At 43.6% G+C, this 24,785-nt stretch overlaps 4 protein-coding genes across 10 annotated transcripts; 2 read left to right on the top strand and 2 right to left on the bottom strand.

Moving 5' to 3' along the window:
* The first annotated feature begins 4,940 nt into the window (after window positions 1-4,940).
* Window positions 4,941-10,061, top strand: LOC100277253 (uncharacterized). Of its 3 annotated transcripts, none has more exons than XR_563459.3 (14): window positions 4,941-5,415; window positions 6,308-6,406; window positions 6,494-6,607; window positions 6,870-6,941; window positions 7,041-7,151; window positions 7,243-7,362; window positions 7,615-7,716; window positions 7,805-7,877; window positions 8,311-8,391; window positions 8,477-8,541; window positions 8,703-8,804; window positions 8,891-9,079; window positions 9,174-9,429; window positions 9,554-10,061. XR_563459.3 is itself a non-coding variant. In NM_001150876.2 (13 exons), exons 1-13 carry the CDS (start codon window positions 5,101-5,103, stop codon window positions 9,240-9,242), a joined length of 1,512 nt encoding a protein of 503 aa, NP_001144348.2. In that variant the 5' UTR covers window positions 4,954-5,100; the 3' UTR covers window positions 9,243-9,434. The 3 variants fall into 3 exon arrangements, 1 of the variants encoding a protein (NP_001144348.2); XR_563458.3 differs by having other exon boundaries at window positions 9,521-10,061; NM_001150876.2 differs by lacking the exon at window positions 9,554-10,061 and having other exon boundaries at window positions 4,954-5,415; window positions 9,174-9,434.
* A 1,121-nt stretch (window positions 10,062-11,182) lies between these two features.
* Window positions 11,183-14,173, top strand: LOC100272499 (uncharacterized). The gene is made up of 12 exons (NM_001146968.1): window positions 11,183-11,416; window positions 11,586-11,668; window positions 11,754-11,831; window positions 12,246-12,301; window positions 12,387-12,466; window positions 12,586-12,668; window positions 12,754-12,831; window positions 13,211-13,279; window positions 13,442-13,510; window positions 13,638-13,684; window positions 13,769-13,859; window positions 13,942-14,173. Exons 1-12 carry the CDS (start codon window positions 11,308-11,310, stop codon window positions 13,993-13,995), a joined length of 897 nt encoding a protein of 298 aa, NP_001140440.1. The 5' UTR covers window positions 11,183-11,307; the 3' UTR covers window positions 13,996-14,173.
* Window positions 14,174-15,475: 1,302 nt separating this feature from the next.
* On the bottom strand, window positions 15,476-18,643 carry LOC100275850 (Class I peptide chain release factor). 2 transcript variants are annotated; one of them, XM_008676501.4, is made up of 6 exons: window positions 17,993-18,643; window positions 17,745-17,820; window positions 17,217-17,347; window positions 17,027-17,097; window positions 16,824-16,905; window positions 15,476-15,944 (listed from the first exon to the last, which is right to left on the bottom strand). In XM_008676501.4, exons 1-6 carry the CDS (start codon window positions 18,371-18,373, stop codon window positions 15,924-15,926), a joined length of 762 nt encoding a protein of 253 aa, XP_008674723.1. In that variant the 5' UTR covers window positions 18,374-18,643; the 3' UTR covers window positions 15,476-15,923. The 2 variants fall into 2 exon arrangements, with proteins under 2 accessions (XP_008674723.1, XP_023157791.1); XM_023302023.2 differs by lacking the exons at window positions 16,824-16,905; window positions 17,027-17,097; window positions 17,217-17,347 and having other exon boundaries at window positions 17,993-18,522.
* Window positions 18,644-19,072: 429 nt separating this feature from the next.
* LOC100284916 (uncharacterized) lies at window positions 19,073-23,651 on the bottom strand. 4 transcript variants are annotated; one of them, NM_001413215.1, is made up of 5 exons: window positions 23,250-23,544; window positions 23,120-23,152; window positions 22,019-22,247; window positions 19,713-19,845; window positions 19,073-19,641 (listed from the first exon to the last, which is right to left on the bottom strand). In NM_001413215.1, the coding sequence occupies exons 1-5, from the start codon at window positions 23,356-23,358 to the stop codon at window positions 19,372-19,374; spliced, it is 774 nt and encodes a 257-aa protein (NP_001400144.1). In that variant the 5' UTR covers window positions 23,359-23,544; the 3' UTR covers window positions 19,073-19,371. The 4 variants fall into 4 exon arrangements, with proteins under 4 accessions (NP_001400144.1, NP_001151283.1, NP_001400145.1 ...); NM_001157811.2 differs by having other exon boundaries at window positions 19,073-19,638; NM_001413216.1 differs by having other exon boundaries at window positions 19,073-19,638; window positions 19,716-19,845.
* Window positions 23,652-24,785: the final 1,134 nt, after the last annotated feature.

Here is a 24,785-nt window from a genome sequence, read left to right as displayed (position 1 = left end):
AGATTTTTGAAAATTGGTGTACACAACGTAGATAATCTCCATGTAATGAAACAATGGAATAGATCTCTCAGTAGTGGGCAAAACTTTTGCTGCCTGAAAGCATGGTCTCTGGGCTGATATATTCAAAGAACATACCGCAACCAATGCTTAGGACTCCACTACCCTGTGTTTGACCAAAATTTCAAAAATAAAATGGAAATCACCATAAAGGTGAATAACCAACATCACATCTCCAACATATCTACTTGGAAGGACACATAGGTAATCATCATAACCATATGATGTAGACCTCTTACTGATGGGCAAATAATATTTTGCTGTCTAAAAGCTTGGTCTCAGGGCAAATAAATTCCAAGAACTTATTGCAGCCAAAGCCTAGATCTCCATCATGTGTTGAATAATCCCAAGTTCAAGATATGTGTCATATTTTACAAGAATTCATCGTTTAATTAAGTAAAACTTAATTAAAAGAATTCTTTTAGCAGTCAGCATGACTGCAGCGTCCAGCCTGGCTCCATAGCCCGCGACGCCTACATGGTCCATGATCTTTTTGGGTAGCACGTATAGGTAATCATCTCGAAAGATGTAGACCTCATAGTGATAGGCATTTCAAATGCGGCCTAAAGCACGGTCTCTGGGCTACTAAACTCTAAAGAATTTAGCGCAGCCAGTGCTTAGGACTCCATCACCCTATGCATTTTCACCCAAAAACTGCAACCTCATGTTGCATGTAGACCATTAAGTTTCGACTTAATTATGTGCTATGTTTTCCATGCAAACATAAAAGAATGCAAAAAAAACAAAAGCAAGTCGAAAATATATGAATTATAAATGTAAAACAAAAATAATTCACGAACTAAAGTCTGTTATATTTACAATAAAACAGACAAGTATATACAATACATGAACAATTTACAGTCTAAATATCGAATTTAGACGTACTAACATAAATTAGAACTGCATGTACGTATAAAAATTCAGTCTGATAGGGGAATTCAGAACTTAAAATTATAAAATGGGCCATTTTGGACCCATGGGAGCAGCCCATGACGCCTATTATAAAAGTGGGCGGCTAGGGTTCCAAACCCTAACCGCCCAAACTTCTCAGCCGCCGCCAGAGGCTCTCCTGGCCGCCGGCGCCTGCAGCCATCCAGGGACCCGCTCGCCCGTGCTGGGGCTGCCATGGCGTGCCCGCCCACGTGGCCAAGGCTGGCCGGAGCCGCTGGCCGAAGCCGATGTGGCCTACGCCGGTCGGAGCCGCCTGGATTCGAGGGCGGCCGAGTTGCCCGCCGCCGGCTGTGCGCGTCCGCGGAGGCAAGTCAGAGCCAGTCCGCCTGGGAGCAGCCGCCAGGGAGGACGTCCGCGCCTGGGGCTCGGCGATTGGTCATGGCCGAGGGCCTGACCGTGCCGAGCGCAGGGAGCCGCGCCGCCAACCGCCAAGGGTCGCGCCCGCGGCTGGCTTGGCTGAGCCGCGCTTGCACCGGGCTCCCGCCCCATGCGTCGGGGACCGTCGCGCCCGCGCCGGTGCCGCTGCACCCGCGCCGAGGGCCGTCGCGCCCGCTGCCGGGCCGCCGCCGTTTGCGCCCGAGCCGAGAAGCCGGGGGCTCAGCCGCTAGACTCAGGGCCAACCGCGCCCGCACCCGGGCCGGCCGCGCCTACGTCCAGAGAGGTCGACCGCATCCGGGAGCCTGCGGGGCCGAGCGCCCACACTCGTGCCGAGGGCCGGCCGAGCAGCATCCGCGCGCTCACGCCGGGACGCGCGCCTGTGCCGCGGTATCAATCCGTGCCATGCTAGGGCCCTCGCGTGCCATGTCGGGGCCGTGCGGACCGCGTCTGCGCATTGCGGAGCCTACGCGCGCGCCAAGGGGCCCAAACCGAGGCCCGTCCGCTTCTGTGTCGGTGCCGGGCGTCCCAAGCCGCCGTGGCCGGCGTCGTAGCGGTCGCGGCCGCATAGTTGCGTGCTTCCACGAACGATGGTTATCACAAAGTTCTTCACGCAAGCGACGAACGCGGAGAGGAACGATAGGTTGCGTACCTTCCTGTTGTTCTAGAGATCGAACCCTCCAATTATCTTCAACAGTGAGCGCCCTTTTTTCTTCCTGCCAACAACCACTTCTATCTGTTCTCCCGCGAGCAAAAGTGCTGATAACGTGTTAAAGTCTACTCAGTCGAGAGAGACAGAGAGAATACAAATGACAGCGATATCCTTTATTGCAGGGAAGACTTGTTTATATACATGTGACAGGGGTCACCAAGGGGTGTGTCCCTTGGGGATGTGTTCGTCGAGCCCCTTGGATTGGTCACTATATCACATATAACTTTGTAATATGTTATTTTGTAACAATTTGGTTCCAGAAAACGAACCGTAGTTTGTTGCGACTGCCCGCGGACGACGACGTGACGTGTCCATATACTCCATAGACACCACACACAGAACACAGAAAATCAGGCAGCGTCCATCCTCACCCTGATCGAGTGCGAACCAAACGCAGGTTGCATGGTACTGCAGCACAACGAACAAAGTGTGTGTGGGCCGAGGGGAACCCCACAGAGTCACGCCGGATGCGCCCGCCGGAGCGGAGCCCGGAGACAAGCTTTGACCATGCCACCACGGCAAACAAAAACAAAAAGTTTTGTTCTGCTGGCAGCAGCTAGCTAGGTTAACCCCGCCACCAAACTTCACCCGGTTGTTCTCGTGCGAGTCAATGGCCGAATGTGAAACTTGCGCAGGAGGAGGGGAGGAACGAAGCCGATGAGCAGCAGCCAACTACCAGCCACGACCGCACCGGACGAGGCGTACAGCGAGAGCGACGGATGGACGTCGGCCATCGGCCCAGCCCGCGCCACGGCGGCGTTGCCGAGCGCTGACGGGAACGGGGACGGAACCAGGGGGGAAAAAAATCGCGCGAGGCAGCGGACGGCGCGATGCCACTTGGGCGCGTCTCGAGTCTCGACGCGCGCCGGCTTTGGCGCTTCGCCACGACTCCCACTAGAGGACACCTAGACCGCGGCGCGACCGTCCGTTTTTTTTTGCTGCACTGCACCTGTTGCTGCGCTGGTGTGCATAGAGTTGTGTCCCTTTTCCGGGGTGTGGAGCAGCTGCTGGTCGGCTGCATCCGCAACAACGGCCACACGGTCACGGACGAGGATGATGCTAGGTAGGTACGGTGGGCTTTGATGCAAGCCATTGTCGGGTGCAACCGTACACGAGAGAAAGAAGACGCGAGGAGCCGATATAGATACTAGTGGTAGCTTTGGTTCACGTTGTACAGTACCTTACCGTACGTACACTCTACTACCACGACACAGCTGCACGCGGCGGGGCAGATTCACGGTGCTGCTCACCAGCTCACCTCGTACTTAACGCCCCCGCACCGCGCAGGCGCAGACGCAGACGCAGACGCAGGCGCTGAATTCCTTGGCCTGGTCGACGGCGCGCAGGCGGCACGGCAGCGCCGAGCGAAGCGGCCTCACGCCACGAAAATATCACGCTGTCCGCCTGTCCATCCATGGATGATGGACCCGACAAGTTGACCCCTCGTCCCCTCCCCTCCCCGCCTCCACCCGCGCGCGGTGCCCACCAGGCCACCGCCACCACCCACCTCCATCTCCCTCCCCCGGCTATCTCTTTCTTACACGTTCGATGACAGGTGGGCGATTCAGCTGTCCTACCCCACTAGCCATCCGGATGGGGTACGGAACTAGGTGGCTAAATTCTTGTACCCGTAGCTATATTATTGTGCTTCTGGTGCCCGACGCCAAGCTGGACCACCACGTCCCTCCACCCTCCTTCCCTGTACTTACGACGATTGGGCCCTTATTGATCTGTGTAAAGGCGAGAATAAGACGTCTTGGTAATTTGGTATAGGTCTATCGTTCTAAAATGAACAACTTCTATATATTATATAGATCGTTTAGGTCTCATTTGTTTCCTTTCATTTTGAGGAATTGGAATCTTACTAATAGAATATGCTATTTTTTTTTAGAATGTGACATTCCACCACTTTCCAAAGTTATCATATAAGACTATCTCAAATTCATGGGGTGAGAGATGAAAATTGATTTTATAGATTTACATGCTATTTTTCTAATGCACAACTTATAGCACACTTTTCTACTTACTTTGCTATAACATAAATGTAGTATATAACTATCTCTCTCATATGATTTAGTATAATATACAAATATATTACATATTTAAATATATGAACTTAATTAGTTTTATCTAAATTATAATTATTAAAATGGAATTCAATTCCAACGAAACAAACGGGGCCTTAGCTAATTTGTTTGAACAAGTGGAGGTATTGTAAAAAGACTCTGGATGGTGCCATCGTTTGGTGCACGTAGAGATCAAGGGGAATTATAGCATCTTTAGAGCTGGTTTAGCGATAAAAAAAAGTTTGAATAAGATCCATAGGAGAAGGAGAAGTTCCTTGCTACTCAAAATTGAATTTCTCTGCCAAAGGCCAAACCAAGCTGGTTTTTACGAGGAAAACAATACATCCCCACAGAATATACAACCCAGAGATTCGAAGTGTGGAAACGCTTTATTAAACTGCGTCGGGTCTTAGAATAAAGGGAACCTATTTGAATTGCCTCATATGATTAGTTTTTTAATAGAAAACTTGTCCATCCAATTTATGTCAGATGTTTTTTTATGTCTGCCATTATTCTTCCAATGGTCGACAAAATATAGCGTAATTTATCAACCTTAAATAAATACTCAGTGTCTAGAGCTGCTTTTGGCAGTGAGATGAGTACCATTACTCTCTCTGTGTTTAAAAAGTTAAATTTATTTTAGAACAGAGGAAGTGATTAACAAAAACAAGACAAGCTCTAAATTATATTCGATTTCTTTAGGAAACATTTCACCCCCAAAAAATTTAATTCCTGTCAAGCCAAACGGGTCCATAAAAGCCGCTCGTCTCCTCCCCATCTTGGCATTGTTCGCGTCGTCCGCCTTCTCTCTCTCTCTAACCCACTGCCAGCCACCTCTGCGACCGTCGCGACCACTCGCCAAGTAAATTTTCTTCCGCCCACCTGACTACGCCTCGACCTCGGCCTCGGCGCCGCCTCCGTCCGCCGGACGCGGCAGCCATGGCGCCAGCGGTGGGGCTCAAGCGCTCCGCCACGCAGACCATCACTCTGCCGCCGCCCGACACGCGGCTGGCTGTGCGCGATGTCATGCGCTCCACGATCCCGTCGCAGCCCGCCGTGGCGCCGGCGTCCACGGAGAGGCAGGCGCCCGCCGCGGCGTTGCAGGGGTTCCTGTGCCTGGAGGAGGTGGACGGGAGGCGGTGGAGCTACGTGGTGGACGGTGGGGCCGCGAAGGGGAGGAGCAGGGGCGGGGCCGTCCCCGCTGGGGCCGCCGTCAGGGCCGTGCCGCTGCAGTCGCCGCTTCCGCCTGCCGAGGTGAGCAGCTGGGTGGAATTGTGGCTCCCTAACTTGGTGGATTTGTGGCTCCCTGTTAGGTTTGGTGTTGGTTACAGTTGGCATTCGCGAAATGGCTCTGCTGCGGTTACTAGCGTTTGATTTGGGAGATTTTTTTTGGTGATTTTTGAGCAATTGGATTGGATTGTTTGATAGGGAATTTGTTCAATCGGTTTTTGTAAATAGAAGGCATACATCAGATTGCTGGTTCGATATTTGGGTATTGATCTAATCGGTATGCATATGCATATGCATGAGGATGTGTGTACCCGCTCATAGGACTAGGAGAGACGGTGTACCCTGCTCATAGGACTAGGAGAGACGGTGTACCCTGATAATTGCAGTAGCATCGGTAATTTCGAGGTAAGTTGAGACAAAATTGGGGAAGTTAGTTTTTGTCGAGAACTCCGAGGCTATGATATTTTTTGTTTTGTTTTAGCTCACATAGTACTTTTAAGTTTCAGTTTCTAGTTGGTTCTCGTAAACTGTAGAAAATTGGACACCTGGGTTAACTAGATGTGAGATTTATTGGTCTCACCATGTTGGTCCCTATGGAAAAGTCTCAGATGAGTGAGAGATGTTGGCCTCCGACTCTTAGCCACTTGATTGTTGGAGCCTCATTTATTTTTGTCTAGTGCAGGGAAACTTACTTCCAACTTAATATGATAACAACCTGTGGCACTAAAATTTTGGTGCTACGTTATGTTCCAACCAAGTTCTGAACAATGGAATGCAATTCACGCTTGCCCCTTAACATTTTATTCTCCATGTTCCCGGGCTTTGTTTGATGGCGTGTGGAAGTTTAGGCTTATTTGTTCCAAGTGAACATAATTTAGGATTAAAAATGAAGTATACCCATGGAATATGGTTGCAGGAAATAATGGCATTCATAAGATCATATGTGGTGCCTGAAGGGTTTCCAGACAGTGTTACTCCTTCATATGTACCTTACATGACCTGGAGGGCTCTGAAGGTATATTGTCGAACTTACATTCAACAGTCAGCTTTTACTGCTATTCTCAAGAACCGACCAAAGTTTAATGTCCTGTTCACTATTCAGCATTTCTTTGGTGGAGCGATGGGAGTGTTTACGACAAGAACCTTGCTGAGTTCTGTTGGAGTCTCTCAAAGCAAGGTAACACCAGGTGCCATTGCTATCAACTGGATCCTCAAGGTAAAAACATTATACCATTTCAGGAGCTTTCCTTTCTCTTGTTCACAATACTAGTCTGTACAATGTATTCAAGTCAATAATCTAACTATCCAGAGTGAAAACCCTTCATTAACTACTGGGCTTTTTTGCACACAAGATATTAGCCACGTTATCATTACTACATACTCTGTTCTGTTGTGCCATGCTTTAATGCTTAGGAATCATGTAGATGTCATAACCTGGCTTGTAATGTAATATGGTTATCATCGCACTTGTACCACAGGATGGTGCTGGGCGTGTCGGGAAAATGCTTTTTGCACGTCAAGGAAAGAAGTTTGACTATGACCTAAAGCAGGTAAACATGTGGAACCGTGTATTCACTTTTTTCAATATCCATTTCCAATTTATTGGTCCCATAATATACATCACTAAATGAAACCAAAATCATATGCAGTTGCGGTTTTCTAGTGATCTCTTGTTGGAAATAGGAGCTGGGATAGAATTAACTACTGCTGCATTCCCTCAGTTTTTCTTGCCTATGGCTTGCGTAGCCAATGTTGTAAAGGTTTGCTCTCACCAGCACCAGTATTTTCAAATTGGACTTCATTTTAACAGCATTGGTAAAGAACATCCTTTCTGTTTCATGCAACATGCAGAACGTCGCTGCTGTTACATCAACTTCAACTCGCACTCCAATCTATAAGGCCTATGCTAGAGGAGAAAATATTGGAGATGTCACTGCTAAAGGCGAATCTGTTGGGAACATTGCAGATCTGGTAAAAATCAATTCATCATACTGTTACCTCTAAATATTTCTTGTTGCATGGTGGCATGCCAAATTAACATTTCGTGAAATGTCCTTTTTTGTTAGTATAATAAGATGCTCATGTTTGACAAAATTTGGTTTGGCTTGTTACTACACTACAATCAACAGAAAGGCTTCTGCTTATATTTGAATGTTATTGTTCTCATATATTAACATGATTTAGCAGCTACACTGACTCCTTTTTGTTTTATTCCACCTGAAGCTCGGTACTGGTTTGAGTATCTTTATCTCAAAAAGGAATCCCTCACTGGTGACTTCGTTTGCCTTCCTTTCCTGTGGATATCTCCTGAGTTCATATCAAGAGGTTCACTTTCATTGTTCTAGCGAGTAGCTTCAGCGTTTGTAAAAGACTGGAATTCTATCATTAATAATTTGATATTGTTGATTAACAGGTGAGGTCTGTTGTGCTGAATACCCTAAACAGGGCAAGGTTTACCGTCGCAGTGGATTCCTTCATTAAAACTGGTATGTCAAACTTGAAAACATATATTTGAACTGTTCTGGGAAGTGCTAAAATACCTGCTGGTGGTCCATATTCAATTGCTCTTTGCACCATTTAAGTTGTATTTGATTTGAAATCGTAGGACTTTATGTATCATATATGAAAACTAGCACCTAAATTCTTTTGATCAGTTCTGAAACTTGTTGAAAAATCTGCTTGTTTTTAAAACAGGATGCTGCAGTGCTATACTGCTATGTATCTATAGAAGCTGCTTACTGAAAATGGAGCCCAAAGATTTTAAAACACATCTTAGTTTTCCTTTTTCATTCGTACATAGTTCAGTTTTATTCCAAGCTTGAAACTTGTTTATGACTTTTCTAGACCTCTAGAAGTATTAACTCAAAATTTTGAATTGTATTTGTCCAGTTCTTGAATCTTTAGTTTTATGTGACACAGGTCACATTCCCTCCTTGAAGGAAGGAAACTCACAGGAGACGATATTTAATCCACCTTGGCGGCATGAGCCAGTCGCAATAGGTTTGTGCAAGTGCAAGTGTTATTCAAATTGTGTTCCTTGAGATATTGGTGACAATTTTCATATTCTATTTCAACTGTATTTCAGGTTCAAGGTTTGGAGAAGCATTTCAAGAGCCAGCTTCATTTCTTGCCATACGACCTCTGTTTGAGGTATGTCCTCTCTGGACACCAGCAATTAAAAAACAAATCCAGAAACTACTCTGCTTTCATATATGTGCAGTAATTTCTCCAGAAACTACTCTGGACACCAGCTTCATTTCTTGCCATACAACCTCTGCTTTTGGTATGAACATCTGGTATCTTAATTATAGGACGAGAGATACATGGTAACATATAACCCAACAAAGGATAAAGTATATGCTTTGCTCAAGGACCAGGCAAAATCAGACGACATTATTAAAGCTGCTTTCCATGTAAGCATTTGTTTCTCAGTGCGATGTAATTGGTATATGTGTTTTGGTTTTTTTACCCATATGCTCAATGTGTTTCTGCTGTACAGGCTCATGTGCTATTGCATTTTATTAATGCATCACATGCTCGGAGACTGAAGCAGAAGCAGAAGCAGGCAAACCCTGACCGATCAGAGTATCTGTACTCTAGAAACATGGATTTCCTGGCACACATCGCTGAATCTTGCAAAATAGTTTCCTCATCATATGGAACATTCAAGAAGAAAGCTAGGGAACAGGTAAAAACTCCCCGTCTTCATGATAAATGCACATGTCCATTATATATGTTAGTTCTGACAGTGACAACCAACCACATTGTGTTTTGTGTTTCAGGGTTGGATAATGTCAGAATCTCTGCTCAACCCTGGCAAGGCTCGATTATGTGCAGCAAAACCACAATGAATGTACTGTTTCAGTTTAGTATCGATGAGATGATACCAATCTCATGTTTGTAAGACCAACTTTTCTAACGAGACGGGATGGCTAAGTTCTTAGGAGCTGAACTAACATATGTTGGTGCCTAGCACTAGGCGTGAACCTTTGATCTGAAGCTTGCCAAATTCCAGGAAGAGGAAGAGTTTTACGATTTGTAAGTTCCATCTCTTTCGTGTCTATGCGTTGTAGGGTGCACTTCTAGTTTCTGATCGTTTTTGTGTTTGAAATTATGGGCATATAAACAGGAAGAATGCCTGAACATGTAATAAAACATGCAGTGGATAAGTGGTGCGCTGGTTCGCGACTCGCGAGTAAAGGGCTCAACGAGGGTGACTTCAAACTTCTAACTGCAGAGACTAGAGCTTGTATTTATGTTTGCTGCGGTATCAGATTTGGTGTAGCCATTCCTGATGTAACCTGTTTCCCTTCCGTGTTGGTCGGCTGCGGGGCTTCTTGTTTGGAAGTCTTTGGAGTTGCTACGTTTTTTACCCGCCACTTGGCCGACTTGTGGCACTTGAGTGTTCATCTCCTTGGCTTCTAGACCCCGTTAGAGCATCACCAGCAGCTGCGGGAGATGCTCTTAGCAAGTTCCAGTTTATCAGTGAAGAGTCAATCACTGATGTCGTCCATAGCTCCTTCAAACCTTGTACATACATGATCGGTAATAACTGCAAGCCTTCTTTCTGTTGATATGGCGTGCTGGTGTGGACCTGTAGTATGGTATCCACTGCTGTGTTATTGTGTATGCTCTTTTTTACAAAAAAAAGAAGAAGTTATTGTTGTGTATTTGTGTTTGTCAGATGAGTGAGCCCCACCGTTACTGATCAGTGTGTGTCGGTACTGATTAGTGTATTTGTGTTTCTTACATGCATGCTGAGGAAAGTACGCCGAAGTTTCTGTTATAGTCTACTCAGTGGTAACGAGATTGAGAGAGAGACAAAATGACAGAACCGTTGTCTTTATTGCAGAGTGTCATGTATTTATACAGGGAATATAAAGTCTCCCAAGGGGTGTGTCCCTTGGGATAAACTGCCAGTTGATCACAGGACAATATTTTGTAACAGTTTCACAACAAAACGGTTCTTCTCAGTCAGTCAGGTTTTGATGATGACGCTGGATGCATTTTTTTTACGTTTGAATGCGGGTGCATCTTCTTACCATTGGCACCATGCTTTTGACGACCCACGGAGAGCGCCAACGTGGACCTCGCCGAATTCCGTCACAAGTGGAAAGAAATTCGACCATAATATAATAACGAATAGTAATGGTATGTATATCTCATAAGTTCAAAAATATAATAATATGGATTCAAATAACCCTAACAAAAATACTTCATTCGGCTTTTCTAAACTATTTGTTTAACCAGTTGTTACATCAGTTTAAAGTTATAGATTGTTTCTAACTATATAGCTATACGTAACATATATTTATTCTGTCCCCAAATAAATCAATTCCCAGAATTCGAAGTCCGTGCAAGTTGTCTTAAATTTGACTATAGTATAAAATAAGTATACTATAAAAGATATATTCTATGATATACTCCCCTTCGTTCCAAAATTATAATCGTTTTAGCTCTAAATTTTTGTCTATATTCAACTAGATAATAATAAATATAGAGATATATATAGAACACATACTTTAAGTATGGTATTATATGAATCTACTATAATATTAAAACGAATTTTATTTTGTAACGAAAAAAGTATATGATAATATCAATTTGATGTAATAAAATTTGAAGGATATTTCTACAAACTTGACCGAAAATTTAGAAACAACTCCAAAAATTTGTTTATTCAGAGATAGTGAATATTCCTACATTCTACGGAGCACATACTTGAGAGTAGAGCCATGTGACGGGAAATGTGGACGGCGTGGATTGACCAGACTGCGTAGCACACAGGCGAGGCGATACTGCAGTCTCCGCGTCCATTCCGGCCGGGCGTCCAGACGTCCACCCTTTCTCGCTTCTCAGACCATCGTCACCATCCCTCCCCTCGGCCTCGCGTTCGCAGCGGTCAGCGCCTCCGAGATGGAGCTCCACCTCTGCCTCCGTCTCCACGTGCGCCTCACTCCTGCCGCGAAGCCACCGCCGGCGCCCGCGGTGCTTCCAGTTCCAGCCTCCCGCCGCCTTCGGATGGGTAACGATTGATTTAGCCACTTCCTCCGTTTGTTTAGGAGTTCGCTCCGTCCAAATGCCGGGCCACTCGCAGCCATCTGTGTGAAAAAATCGCAGCGAATTCCGATTGGATTGCTCGTAGATGCTGCTACACTGAGAGAGACCTTCATCTTGCTGCGGCTTGTGGTCAGGTGGAAGCTACGGGGTTGCTCTTAGGCGGCACACAAGGCGTTCGAATCGGGCAATCCACACTTCCCTAGCCGACGGCGAGCAGGTGCGGTGGCTATCCGTAGCCGCGGGGCTCGTGCGCTGTTGACTAAGAGGGGAGCCACTGACTGACATGAAGCTTTTTTCGCCAGGGTGTCGCTGTCGACGCTGTGAAGGAGAGGAGCGTCTCGGTGATCCTGTTGTCTGGAGGCCAGGGAAAGAGAATGGGGGTATGGGTATCATGTCTTTTCTGCTTCAAACTTGTGTTCATTTTTTTTTTGTCGCAACAGTGCAAGGACATTCTTAGTTATTGTGCGTTGGTTTGGGTTAGGGTCACCAGTTTGACCATTTTGGGGACAATAAGGTCATCATAACTTTTCAGTTCTTCAAGTCACTGATAATGGGGCCTTTTAACAACACTACTTTAAAGTTGCAAGAAACATAATGCGTCGAGGTTGTGCACTCTATTAAACAAATGTATTGAGTTAAGAAAGAAAATGTTATTATTGTTGCTATCAATGTCGACGAATTGCAATGAAATGTTTTACTGGGCACTGTAAAAATATCTGCATTGGTTACCTGCGAACATAGTGTCCTTCCAATGCATGATCGCTGTCTAAATTTTGCCCATCTTTTTTTAACAGGCAAGTATGCCAAAGCAGTATCTACCTCTACTGGGACTACCAATTGCATTGCACAGGTTACTCTCTCTAGCATAAAAGATTTCGAACTCATCAAGTCAGCAAGGTTATGTAGGCACAGGCATGCTTACATTCTGTGTGCAGTTTAAAAACATTCTGTCAACTGAAGGAAGTCAAAGAAGTCGTGGTGGTGTGTGATCCAGACTACATTGATGTATTTGAAGGTAGCAATATTTTGCACTCATTTTATTTGATGTATTAGACAGCTTCTGTGACGATATTGAAACCATGATAGATTGGTGGCTATGCGTGAGTTGTCTTAAATTATTATCCGTCTCCATAGGTTCTATTAAGAACTTGCAACTACCTCTTAAATTTGCACGCCCGGGAAAAGAGAGACAGGACTCCGTTTTTAATGGACTTCAGGTCAGTGGCAAATCAATTGTATGTATTGCTCCATATGCTCCTGTGCATAAATATCGTAGAGATCCTGTGTGTTGTTTGTTTGCAGGAAATTGATGGGGATTCGGAACTAGTTTGTGTCCATGATTCTGCAAGGCCCTTAGTTTCTTCTGAAGATGTAAAAAAGGTTACTCCTATTGTCCATGATGCAGCATGATTATATCATCGTATGTCTAATCAGATTGTTGCTATAGCTTGTCCTTTCATTGGAAGCACTGAAATACTCTCCCCTGCAATTCACAACTTATATTTACTGCAGATCTACTACACATTTACTGCTTAAAATATTGCCAAATAACTGGTCCAGCTTTGTCATTTTTTCGCTATCCTGAAAGCTATTTTTTTATATTTCACATTAAGTGTATGTCAGGAGTATCTTGTTTAATCTGCTATTTTTTTATATTTCACATTAAGTGTATGTCCTGAAAGCTACAAGTTTTTTGTGCTTTTTAGAGGAGTTTGTTCAAGCAATATTATTGATTTTGAGGTTTGGTTTTACTGACTAGGTCTTAGAAGATGCTGCAGTACATGGAGCAGCTGTTCTTGGTGTGCCTGTTAAAGCTACAATAAAGGAGGTGAGTTTTTAACTTTTTATGCCATCAAGACAATGTATCAACATGATTTTGCAAATAGAATTACCCATCAATCTTATGCTTACCTTTTGCTGGGTAACTACCATCCACATAATAGCATTCTGAACGGAATATAACATTCCTTTCCACTTATATCGTCTTCAGGCCAATAGTGATTCTTTTGTCATAAAAACTCTTGACCGGAAAACTCTATGGGAAATGCAAACTCCACAGGTAATCATACTATTACCTTTTTCTGTATTTCTTGTTTATTCCTGTTCCCACGGACAAAAAAGGTTATTTTGTTTTGTTTCTTTTTTGAGGAACCACCACGTTATAATAGTGTGTTTTCTGATTGTAGGTCATGAAGCCAAATTTACTCAAAGATGGTTTTGAGCTTGTTAAACGGTTAGCTTTAGCTCTGAGCAAATGAAAATTATGATACTGTTATACTGCTCAGTTCTCTAGCCGATTTAATTTTTGCCATCGCAGGGATAACCATGAAGTCACTGATGATGTATCCATTGTAGAATATCTAAAACACCCTGTCTATATCACGGAAGGCTCCTATACAAACATTAAGGTATTCCAGAATAATCTTGAACTATAATTTTCTGAACTGCTTAATTTGGAGAGATAGCTGTGAAATTGTATATTTATTGCAGGTCACTACTCCTGAAGACTTGCTACTGGCTGAGCGCCTGATGAATGAGAAATAGAGCTGACATGCAAAATTAACTGTTTGCTTGATTTTATAGACATACGATTTTGTAGCAGTACAGCATTCACCCGCACTTCTACAGGTTTTGAAAACCCTCATGCACGAGATAACTGACTGCTTTGTAAACTTTCTGTCATTCTTTCTAGATATATCAATAAAAAATGGAACAATTGTATAATTGACTTTGCTCACGACTCTTAACTCCACAATTGCATAGTTGCCGCTACTCACGACTCTAATTCCATTTTTATCCCATTTTTCAAACTTTACATCGTTGCTCCTCTTTTTTGTAAACAAAACCTTCGATTGACCATATTCTGTTATAAACACGTAACGGTATTAACTCACTTTTTTGTAAACAAAACCTTCGATTGACCATATTCTGTTATAAACACGTAACGGTATTAACTCAGCCTATAAAAAGACGTTTATATCCTTGCACCATTGTCCCTTCTATTATGAATAATTTGTAAATTTGCTCCTGCTTTGATAAAAAAAAGTTTAGAGTATAACTTAAATACGAGCATAAATTTGCAAATCAGTTATTTCAAATTCAAAGTTTAAATACTTGGAATTAAATTTATGGTCTAATCCAAAATTTGAATTATTTTCTGAATAAAGTACAAAAAAATTTCAGTTTAAGTTTAATTCAAAACTTGCAGCATTTTTGAAATTTTCCAATTTATTTTTGAGCCAGATTTTTTGAATTATTTTTATGAAAAATAATTTTCAAACAGTTCTAATTTTGAATTTTAGAATAAAACCATAAATTTAATTAAAAGTATTATGAAAATTTAAATTTAAAATAATTGGTTTTTAGATTTATAGTTGAATTTATGTCATATTTATACTCTAAACTTTTATATCAAACTGAGGGCAAATTTACAAGTTGATAATAAGTAGACTTGATCATCGGCTACCCGACCAATCCGACTCAACCTCTCCAAAAAAGATCCAGTCCGACCCAACCAATGCAACGGTCGAGTATGTACCATAATTTTTTTACTCCCAACAATTCACGGGCCAGGTACGAACCGTGATTTTTGAGCTAAAACCTGACCCAACTCGAAAAAACTCTACCAAAGCCAAAAAAACCTGACTTAACCCGAAAAAACCCGACCCGACACATCAAACAGAGAAACACGGACCGACCTGACACTAGGCACGGGTCGAGCACAAACCGTGCTAAATGAGTAAATGACCCATGACCCGACATTGCAACAGCTCTAATAATAAGAAAGGCAACGATGAAGGATATAAAAAACATCTTTTGAGTTAACAATGTTATATGCTTTATGCTTATAACATAATAGGGGCAAACAGTGTTTTCGTTGCAAAAAAAAAAAGAGGGTCACAATGCAACATTCAAAAAACAGAGGTACCGTTTCCTGCTGAATTCGTGCTTTGGTGGAAGAGCTGGAGCTCGAACTATGATTATAATTTCAGTTTTCATGCAATGACAATGGAAGCTAAAAACAGATCCATGGTGCATTTAAATTTAAGAGCACCAATTTGATATAAAAGCATCATCAAACGCTGAAAGGAAACAAGATTAGAATTGTGTACCCATGAGGTAGTTACAGCCAATTAAATCAGCAATTCAGCACAGCCGCTTCAACAACTTTTGGCTGGCAAATAAAAGTTTGAGGTTAACAGGTCCTCAAGGAAAAATATTGGTTAAGTGGTGTAATGGTGTTGCCCTGCTGGAGAACATTGGGGGTATATGTAATACGAAACGAGGATATTCTGAAGATATACTAGCTGCCTACTGAACATATTTACGGCAATCTAATGACGACGAACATCCCTTAAACAAACCGCATGAAACCTCAAAGGTTTTCCCTAGAAATAATGCCTCCTGACATCTGTCGAACATGGCACCTATGGGATATGGTGCACTTGAAGCTGAGGATTTTACAAAGGATTTCATCTCAAAGGCTTCAGTCCCTGCAGAGAAAGATAAAACAGTTACAATGATGCTTTTTCTAATTATGGGCCGTTTGGATCCCTTCATTTCGAAGGAATTAGAATATACTTAATAGAGTAGGCTATTTTGTTTGGAAATTGACATTCCACCACTTTACAAAGCTTAGATATCTCAAATTCATATGATGATAAGGTGGAAATTGATTTTTATATATCACTAGTTTATGTTTCTACTCCAACTTATAACACGCTCTTCAGCTCGCTCCTCTATAATAAAAATGTAGCACATAAATATTTTTTTCATATGGCTAACAATATTATATAAAAATATTCTATATAAAATTGTATTAGCTTAATTGATCTATATCTAAATTACAATTATTAAAATTGAATTCAATTCCAAGCATCCAAACGGAGCGTTAGGGTATTGTAAGCAGGAAATCAGTGAAATGAATAATATTTAAAACTTGGTCAGCACTTAGAACTTAATAATGCCATAACATAATTAGCCTGTTTTAGCAAACATACTCTGAACCAAATACTCTTAATATTTATACAAATGGAGTGACTTGTCCTGGATATGAGTGGATGGTGCTTGTATATTATACTTCATGTAAAGATTGCTCAAGTGGGAATCAACGCATGCCACCTAATGTGGAATTACTGGCCATCTGATGTGCTTAAAATTTATTTGATGAAGTACTGTAGGGTATAACACAATGTGATGGACCTGGCTATCACCAGTGGTCTGTTTAGATAAGGACCTCGTATTAGTACCCTAGGTTACTATGTGATATGATTGTTTTTCCTGGGATAAATTTAGAGCCTAAAGTTTGGAATGTGGTATCCTCTAATCAATGAATAGGCATTTGTGGCCAGCTCACATATTTGCAGGGTTACCTTCGAAGCTCGCAGTTCATTCGCGGCCGTTCGGAGAGAATCATCTGACAGAATCAATCTTGACAAAGCACCAGTGCTTAGGCTGCATTATGGTCATAGTTCACCGAGATAACTATGAGGTGGCTTGAATGTAAAACTAGCAAATATACATGCTGCCATCTAGCATCTGTGCGCAGCAGTGGAATATAGATGTAACGTATTACCCTAAAATCTTTGCTGCATCTGATACAGAACCTTCAACAGCAAACAGCAGGTCTAATAAAGCTTGCATTCCCTGCCCAGTGGAAAACGAAGTACAAAGGGAGGTGTTTAAATATGCAAATCGCAAGGACCAATGACAGCAAAACACATGCATAATGCATTAGCCATTGAACTATAACAACAGGAACATACTGGAGAAAATTTTGAGTTATTTGGACCGATTTGGGGCCCAACATCTTTTCCTCTAACGCTGGACTTCAGGGGTAATATCTGAAGAAGCTCAACAGGTGGAGTGTAGTCTTCCAGGTTTATCGGCCTCCTAACTGAAGCACCGCGCCATTAATGATCATGGAAATGAAATCCATAAGGCAGCATAAGAACCTAGGGGGGTGTTTGGTTTCTAGGGACTAATTTTTAGTCCCTTCCGTATTTGGCAATTTAGGGATTAAATAGAATAAAATGGAAGAACTAAAAATTAGTCCCTAAAAAACAAACACCCCGTTAAAATGGAAGCATATGAGCTCTTATGAAGCTGCGCTATGATTTGTATGTGACTCATGGTCACTTAGGGGGTGCTTTCAAAGTTTGTTGGATTATATAATCTGGACAGATTATAATCCCAAACAAACACCCCTTTAGATGGTTCTTAAATTAGTTGAACAGATCTATAGTTCCTTTTCTGAAACAACGCATAACTTGGAGAACATTAGATTCTTTTACCTTTAAGAGCAATCAGGGTTCGAAGCCGAGATAAAGCAGACGCTCGGTTCTTATGTTGTGACCGATCCTCCACAGCCTGTGTGGAATTTTACGGGAAAAAAAAATTAACCATTCAGTTTGTGTGAAGTTCAACTGATTCGTGATTGGATTCATCCAACCTTCTCATTCAAATTCTAGGAACAGATAAATCATTGTACGAAGCGATCGAGGTAACTGAGAATTTACGCTAATTCAGCAAGGCTACCGACCTGGGCGATGATGCCGGTGGGAAGGTGTTTCAGCCGGACGGCGGACTCGCGCTTGTTGCGGTGCTGGCCGCCGGGGCCGGACGCCTTGAACGTGCCCATATCGCACTGCTCCATGAGCTCCTCGTCGCTCATCCCCAAGTAGTCGACGCGGCCGCCGCTCTTCGCGCCATCCTCTTCCCCGTCGCGGCCGCCCCCGCCGTCGCTGGGAGCATCTGAGCTGGTGGACACGGACGAGGAGGAGAGGGAGGAGAGGAAGCGGAGCTGGGACCTGTACTGGGAGGGCGCGTGGCGGCGCAGCAGCGGCTGGAGGAGCGCGGGTGAGGCCGGGAGAGGAGGGTAGCGGGCTACAGCTACTCGCAGCAGGAGCAGCGCTCGAGCCATTCCCGGGCGGCGGTGGGCGGAGCGCGTCACCGAGGGTCGCAGATAGATGGGGGTCCATGGCGGAGCTGATCTGATATGGCAACGATTTCCATGGGCTCGGACCAGAGCTGGACGGACGGAGGCGAGGAGGCCTGTTTTCTATGTGGGGGCGTGGCGGGGCTACGGCCCGCGGGACAGATATTGGGAAATTTCGTGGGTTTTTTCGACCAGATAAAAAATCGCGTTCTCGGCGGCCCGTTGGCAGTGCTGGTGCTCCGACTCTGACTGACCAGTGCCAACCGCCGAATGCTCAGACTCTTTTGTGGCGAGGCCGACGAGCAGGACGGCGGTGCAAGGGCGACCACGAACCTCTTAGCCGGAGTCGGATACAACGCTGTTTGCTCCGACGGCTCGCACACGGACACACGGGCACGCCCAGCACAAGTATCGCCACAGCGCTGCATGCACAGCACCACCGCACTGACGGTGCACGGCCACGCTGGGCGCCGGTTGCCCGGATGGGTGCGCCGGCGCGCCACGAGTTCAATGCAACTTGACGACGACGTCGCCCTCTGTGCACGGCGGTACGTAACGCCATGGCGCGCGGCAACCCCGCCTACCGGGCCACCCCAAACACCAGAACGCAAGCCGAAGTATAGTAGAGGGAGAGAGTGGGAGAACAGATTTCGGGGAAGGCTATTCGCCATTTTCAGCAATTCAGATGCTAAGACTACTACGTTCACTACTCATTGCACAACACCAACAATGGAGAAATGGTCAGCCGAGAGGTACCTTCAGTGACAACGTTTACAGACTAGAGGGCGGGGCCCATGGCAATGTCAACACTCAGCACATGAGACATGCCACGCATTAGACAATGCTAGGTCGAACAGCTAATCAACAGATAAAACAACCATAAATGAAAAATGCAGGCTTACAGACTAGGGAACTACACGCCATATCTTGGCGCCAAGGAGGTCGTTTCTTCCTTTCCTTCCTAGCAAGGTCGCATCGGTTGCTCACGCCCTGACCCTCTTGTTGGTGCAGTCTGGGCACTTGTACTGCTTGATATGCTCGGCCCGTGCGGGCGTGATCTTGACACACTTCCCATGGTACCACTTCTCACAGTTATCGCAGCAGATCCAGAACTGGTCCTTGCCGTCGTTGGTCCCGCAGGTTCCACACAGGGTGTTGTCGTGCTCCTCCGCCTCCTCGTCCCCGTCGTCGTCACCGCTCTCTTCTTCGTCTTTGGGGACCTTAGCCTTCGATCGAGACTCTGCTCTTGACTGCTGCAGGCATAATGTCGGTGTTATCAGCAATAGTTCAGGTCAGATGGCAACGGAAAGTGGCTGGCATTTACCACTTTTGAACTAGGCTTGTTGCTCTTGCTGCTACTGTTAGGTGTCTTCTCCTTTGCCTGCTGCTTCTTGACTGCTCCCGTCACCACCTCAAATATCGTGGGCATGTTGTTTATCAGGCTAAAGAGCCGCCTCCTGCATTACAACAATGAGGTATCATAAGTAATGCAACAGTGGAAGGTATAGTACAAGTCCTAGAGACGTGCAAAGTATGCTTTTGTCAAGATCCACATATTCACCAACAGCAGCGAATAAAACAGATTCTTTTCACAGAATACTCGATAAGGAGGGGAGACAATCAAGTAGGCAGATATCAATCATGTAGTCTAGCAATTTTCATGACTGGTCCATGTACTGCAAGCCTATGTACATTTATGACAGCCAAATTAAGCAAATTATTTAGAACTAATGTCGCTATCCGCTAGTGGTATACAATCGCATCTGGATGCAATAAATGGCCCAATAGTTGGAGTAAACACTTTAGGATTGATAGTGAGAGAACAAATTAAGTGTTATGGATGATGATGTTTATTACTAAAAGGGAAACAACAGGGGAGCTGCTACATATAAATTTTCAGTGGTTCTAAACATGAAATTTACTTCAATCGACTACACTAATTCTGTAGCATGGTGCACTATATGGTTCACACTTCACACTCTACATCCAGTTTACAGTTTCACAATCCAAATTTGCAAAATGTACTTGAGTATCTCTGGATGTGCATCATGTTGAACTCAGATAACCACATATTGTTTCCAGCAACATGAGAGTAGACGAGTAGTATTTACTCTTGAGTGCTAACAACTCCATTTCTCAAATTAAATCCATCTTTCAAACATCAATGTGAAGGTGCATGCCTATACTTAGTTTGCCAATAACCAGGGCATAGTAACTACCGCATATCAATAATGCAATGTCGAAGAGTGAAAGGTTCAGTTTAGTATGTCAAGGATACGAACAAGGTGGTAATCATGGAACTTTATGTAATGTTGATTCCAGTGCAGTTAACTAAACAAATACCTAACATTAATAGCATGTAAATCGACATTAGCATCATTTATCCCTGTAGGCATGCAAAATTTACATTCACCCGCAGATTTTTCCTCCATTTGGCACTTGATAGCGAATAAATACAGGTTAACAATTTTCTATGGCTAGCAATTAGAAATAAGTGTTGGACTGCCGATAATCTGGAGAAGAGGGGATTGCAGCACCCAAACAGTTGCCCTTTATGTGATCAGGAAAGGGAAACAATACAACACATCCTCACTACCTGTGTTTTTGCCCGGCAATTCTGGTTTACTATTTTGGACTCTATCGAGATGAGTCACCTTGCACCTAGGGCTGATGAGCGTTCGTTTGAGGACTGGTGGAGGAAGGCCAACAAAGGTACAAGGAAGGATAAGAGAAAAGGGATTAACTGTGTCATCATTTTGGGGGCTTGGTGCCTCTGGCTGCATAGAAATAGAGCAGCCTTTGATGGGGATCGGCCTTCCATTCAAAGGGTGCAGCAACATTTGCGGGGAAAGGCTTGCCTCGGTTTATTCCTTTCTCAAAGGCTCAGACCCCACTCATGTGGGAGCCTCCAGCACTAGGTTTGCCCTTTTTACAGTTCCCATATCCTATTTGGTACCCATAGAAAGTGGGTGAAATGATCACAAATGATAGTAAAATGATCGACAGGATTACCTATACTGTATGATTAAAAATTGTTATATTGCATTTTTTAAAGTAAAATAGTATTTCTAAAGTATCAGACCTCCTATACGCACTATAGTAGAGGAATTGAATTTCCTAACTGAGAAGAGAATTGTAACGAGCATAATAACAGAGCCAAAGGAAGGAGGAGCAACCACCCAAAAATCCCACAAAGGTTACCAGAAGGATATGTGATATGGTGATTCTATTATTCTACCTAGCTTAATTTGCCAAGTACACACATGCAAACCCATTTTCTTTAGACAATCAACACTAAAATGTATGCTGATATGCAGTACATAGTTTGTTTTGTGACCTTGACATTCAAAATATTGTTCAATTGTTCAGAATTCAGAATGTAGATACTATCACACTACTGTGTGAAAGCAACAAAGAATTGAACAAATCTTGTGTAAAGAATTTGCTCCCAAACTTAGGTGGTAGCAATTTCGATACAAAATGTGCTCTAACTTAACAAATATGTAAAATAAGATGCATATGTACTTTCTAGTATGCCAATTCAAATTAAAACATCCCAGCACAGGAAAGAACAAACAACGATGATTGATTATGAAAATTGCATAGTTCAGTCGTAGCAGAACAAATTACCTAGCTTCTCTGTCAAATCCAAACCGTGCACCAAAGTAGAATGCGACAGATAGTAACCAGGAATCACTGTGGACTGCAACTAGCGCCAGCCAGTCCTTCTCATTCATGCCATCCCTAGCAAAGTTGATTCCTAATGCTGGTTCAGGGATCTCTGGGGGCACTTCCTCAGCTGGCAAGGTAACCTCCCATGTCTCATCGGGATAGCCATAGAGGCACAAGTTCTCCTTTTCTGTTCAAAACCAATGGAATTAGTAGCCATAACAAGATATGGCATAGCATCATCTAGCAACTATCAAAACTAGGTACTAGTTCTACACCAACTGGGAACTGCTGCAAACAAGAGTGAAAGGCAGAAACAGAAAACACTGCGAACCGGTCCATAATATTTAATAATGAGAAGCAACCAAACTCCACAATAATAATAATTTACATAAATAGGGGTGAGCAGCTAAAGCAGCCACGCATTCAGCCAGTCGTACAGTGTCATCAATGCACTAAAGAAAAAAGATTTGCTGAATCAATATACATATCCACATTATGTCACTGACTCCACTAAATTGACTGCGCCAACAACTAGGTAGTACCATAACAAACACATAGAAGTTCAAAATAATCAAATAGAAACCAAGCACGCAGCAGACAGTTAATCGATAATCCCATGTTACCAATCAGCAAAAATCCTCTAGCGATTTTTTTGCTATCAAGCTAACAATAAAAGATTGGTAGCAACACCCATAGTACTACCAACCTAACAACAAAAGAAACGGCAGCCACGGGTCCCACAGTTCCAATCAACACATAATAAAAAACGTTTTTCACTCCACAAAACTGTTATCTTGGGCACCAATCTCTCACCAAAATCGAACAGCTACAATCCAGCACAAGCACAGCATTAACGAAAGCTGCAAGGCCACCAATAATTCGAATCCGAAGCGTGTAGAGCGAGTGAGGGTAGAGGAGACAGAGAAAGAGGAAAATTCTCCAGAATTAGCTTTCAATCTCCCACCAAAGCAACGAAACCCAAGTAGAAAAACCATGGAAGCCTCCTGGCCACCCAATCCCCACCCTGGGAGAGGAATAGAAGAGATCGAGCGCACTCACCGGGGTCACAGAGCTTGAAGAACCTCTCCACATCTGCACAGCATAAGAGAAAACCCCCGCATCAATCGCACGAATCCACGCAGCCGGGACAGAATCAGGAGCCCAATCGGCAGAGCGTGCAGAGGCGTACCGGTGGTGAGTGCCTTGATCATGCCGGCGCGGCGGGCTTTGTAGTCGCGGAAGACCTCTTCCGCGGTGTGCGCGGCGTTGGGCGCCGGCCCGGAGCCCCCGCCGTCCATCGGGCGCGCAGCGCGTGGGCAATGGCGGCCGCTAGGGTTCCGACAGGGACGGGCTGCGGCGAGACGAGCAGGCGGTCGGCGCTCCCGCGGTGCCGGGGCCAGTGGTAGAGGAGGGAACGGGGAACGGAGGAGTTGGAGGAAGGGCAGGAGTGGGTTTATATTTTGCTCGCGGCGAATTTCATGGGCGTTTCGGAAAGGATTTGGGCCCGGTCTATTTGAGAACTGTGCGGGTGCTCGGTACAGTGTCCAACCGCCGCCGCCGCCGTCCTCGTCGTTCTGTGTCCATTACATCCAGTACACCCGGTCCATTGTGGACTGGAGGCTGGTTTCGACAGGGGTCGTTTTTGTCTTGGAAAATTATACGCGGCATATAAATTTAGTTGTTAAACATTGGAAATGGTACTATTTATCATAAAGACAATAAGAAACGCTAGTTACTATTTAGAGCACATCATAGCAATTAAAATTTTTATTTTTGGTAAAATTTTATCTACAGGTATTTTTATAAAATAAAACATTTAACATTATGGTGTGTCGGTGATAATAATCAACGTTTCTTAGCGTGTTTTATAAAATAGTACTTCTTCATTCTCGAATATTTGTCACTCGCTAGTTCACTTTTATTTAAAACGTGACAAATAAAAAAGAATGGAAGAGTATCGTTTAAGTGTTCAAGAGCTTAAGTCATTTTTTATCATTGTGCTACAAATAATTTTCCCTTGATTTTTTCAATTTAATCTTTTATAAGTATTATTGTTACTCACTCTACCCTAAAAATACGATTATATAGCGATATGATACTTTTAATGTATTAACTTTAGACAATCATAAATTAAAAAAATTAATATTTACGACACCAAAAAAATATCATTAGATTAAATACAAAATGTGTTTATCTATAATAAATTAATTTAAAGTCATAAATATAGATATCACTTATTAGAAATTTAGTAATACATGAACGGGAAGCTCAGTGGTGGTTGAATTTGAAAATGTACTACTCCTCTCTTTTCTAGGTAAAACACCAACATGGCGCCTTTTCTAAGGAAAAATAAAGAGTGACTTACAACTCCACCATACCAAGCATGTACTATATAGGCCTCTCTCTCTCTTTACAGGTTAGGATGGGCTTGCGGAATACGTAAGTATTCACCTAGATTTATTTGTGTTTTTCAGCCGCTGAAAACTTCCTTTTTGCTCTGTTCGACTAGAAGAGGGTTGTGTCTGCACCCAGTCTGCCTATGGCTCGGGCTGGTTCTCGCTCTGCTATTCCTCAAGCTCGCTAGAGCTTGCTTTTGGTATTGTAATAGTTATAATGTAAAACTTTGAATTATCTGATGGAATAAATGTGTTTACTAACCTCCTAGGACTAGTAATTGTATCACATTTGGGTCTTAAATGATCGGGACACTTTAGGTGGTATCAGA

The sequence above is a fragment of the Zea mays genome, chromosome 3 (assembly GCF_902167145.1).
Source record: "Zea mays cultivar B73 chromosome 3, Zm-B73-REFERENCE-NAM-5.0, whole genome shotgun sequence".
In the NCBI taxonomy this organism is placed as follows: Eukaryota; Viridiplantae; Streptophyta; class Magnoliopsida; order Poales; family Poaceae; genus Zea; species Zea mays.
This window is presented reverse-complemented; position numbering and strand designations above follow the sequence as displayed.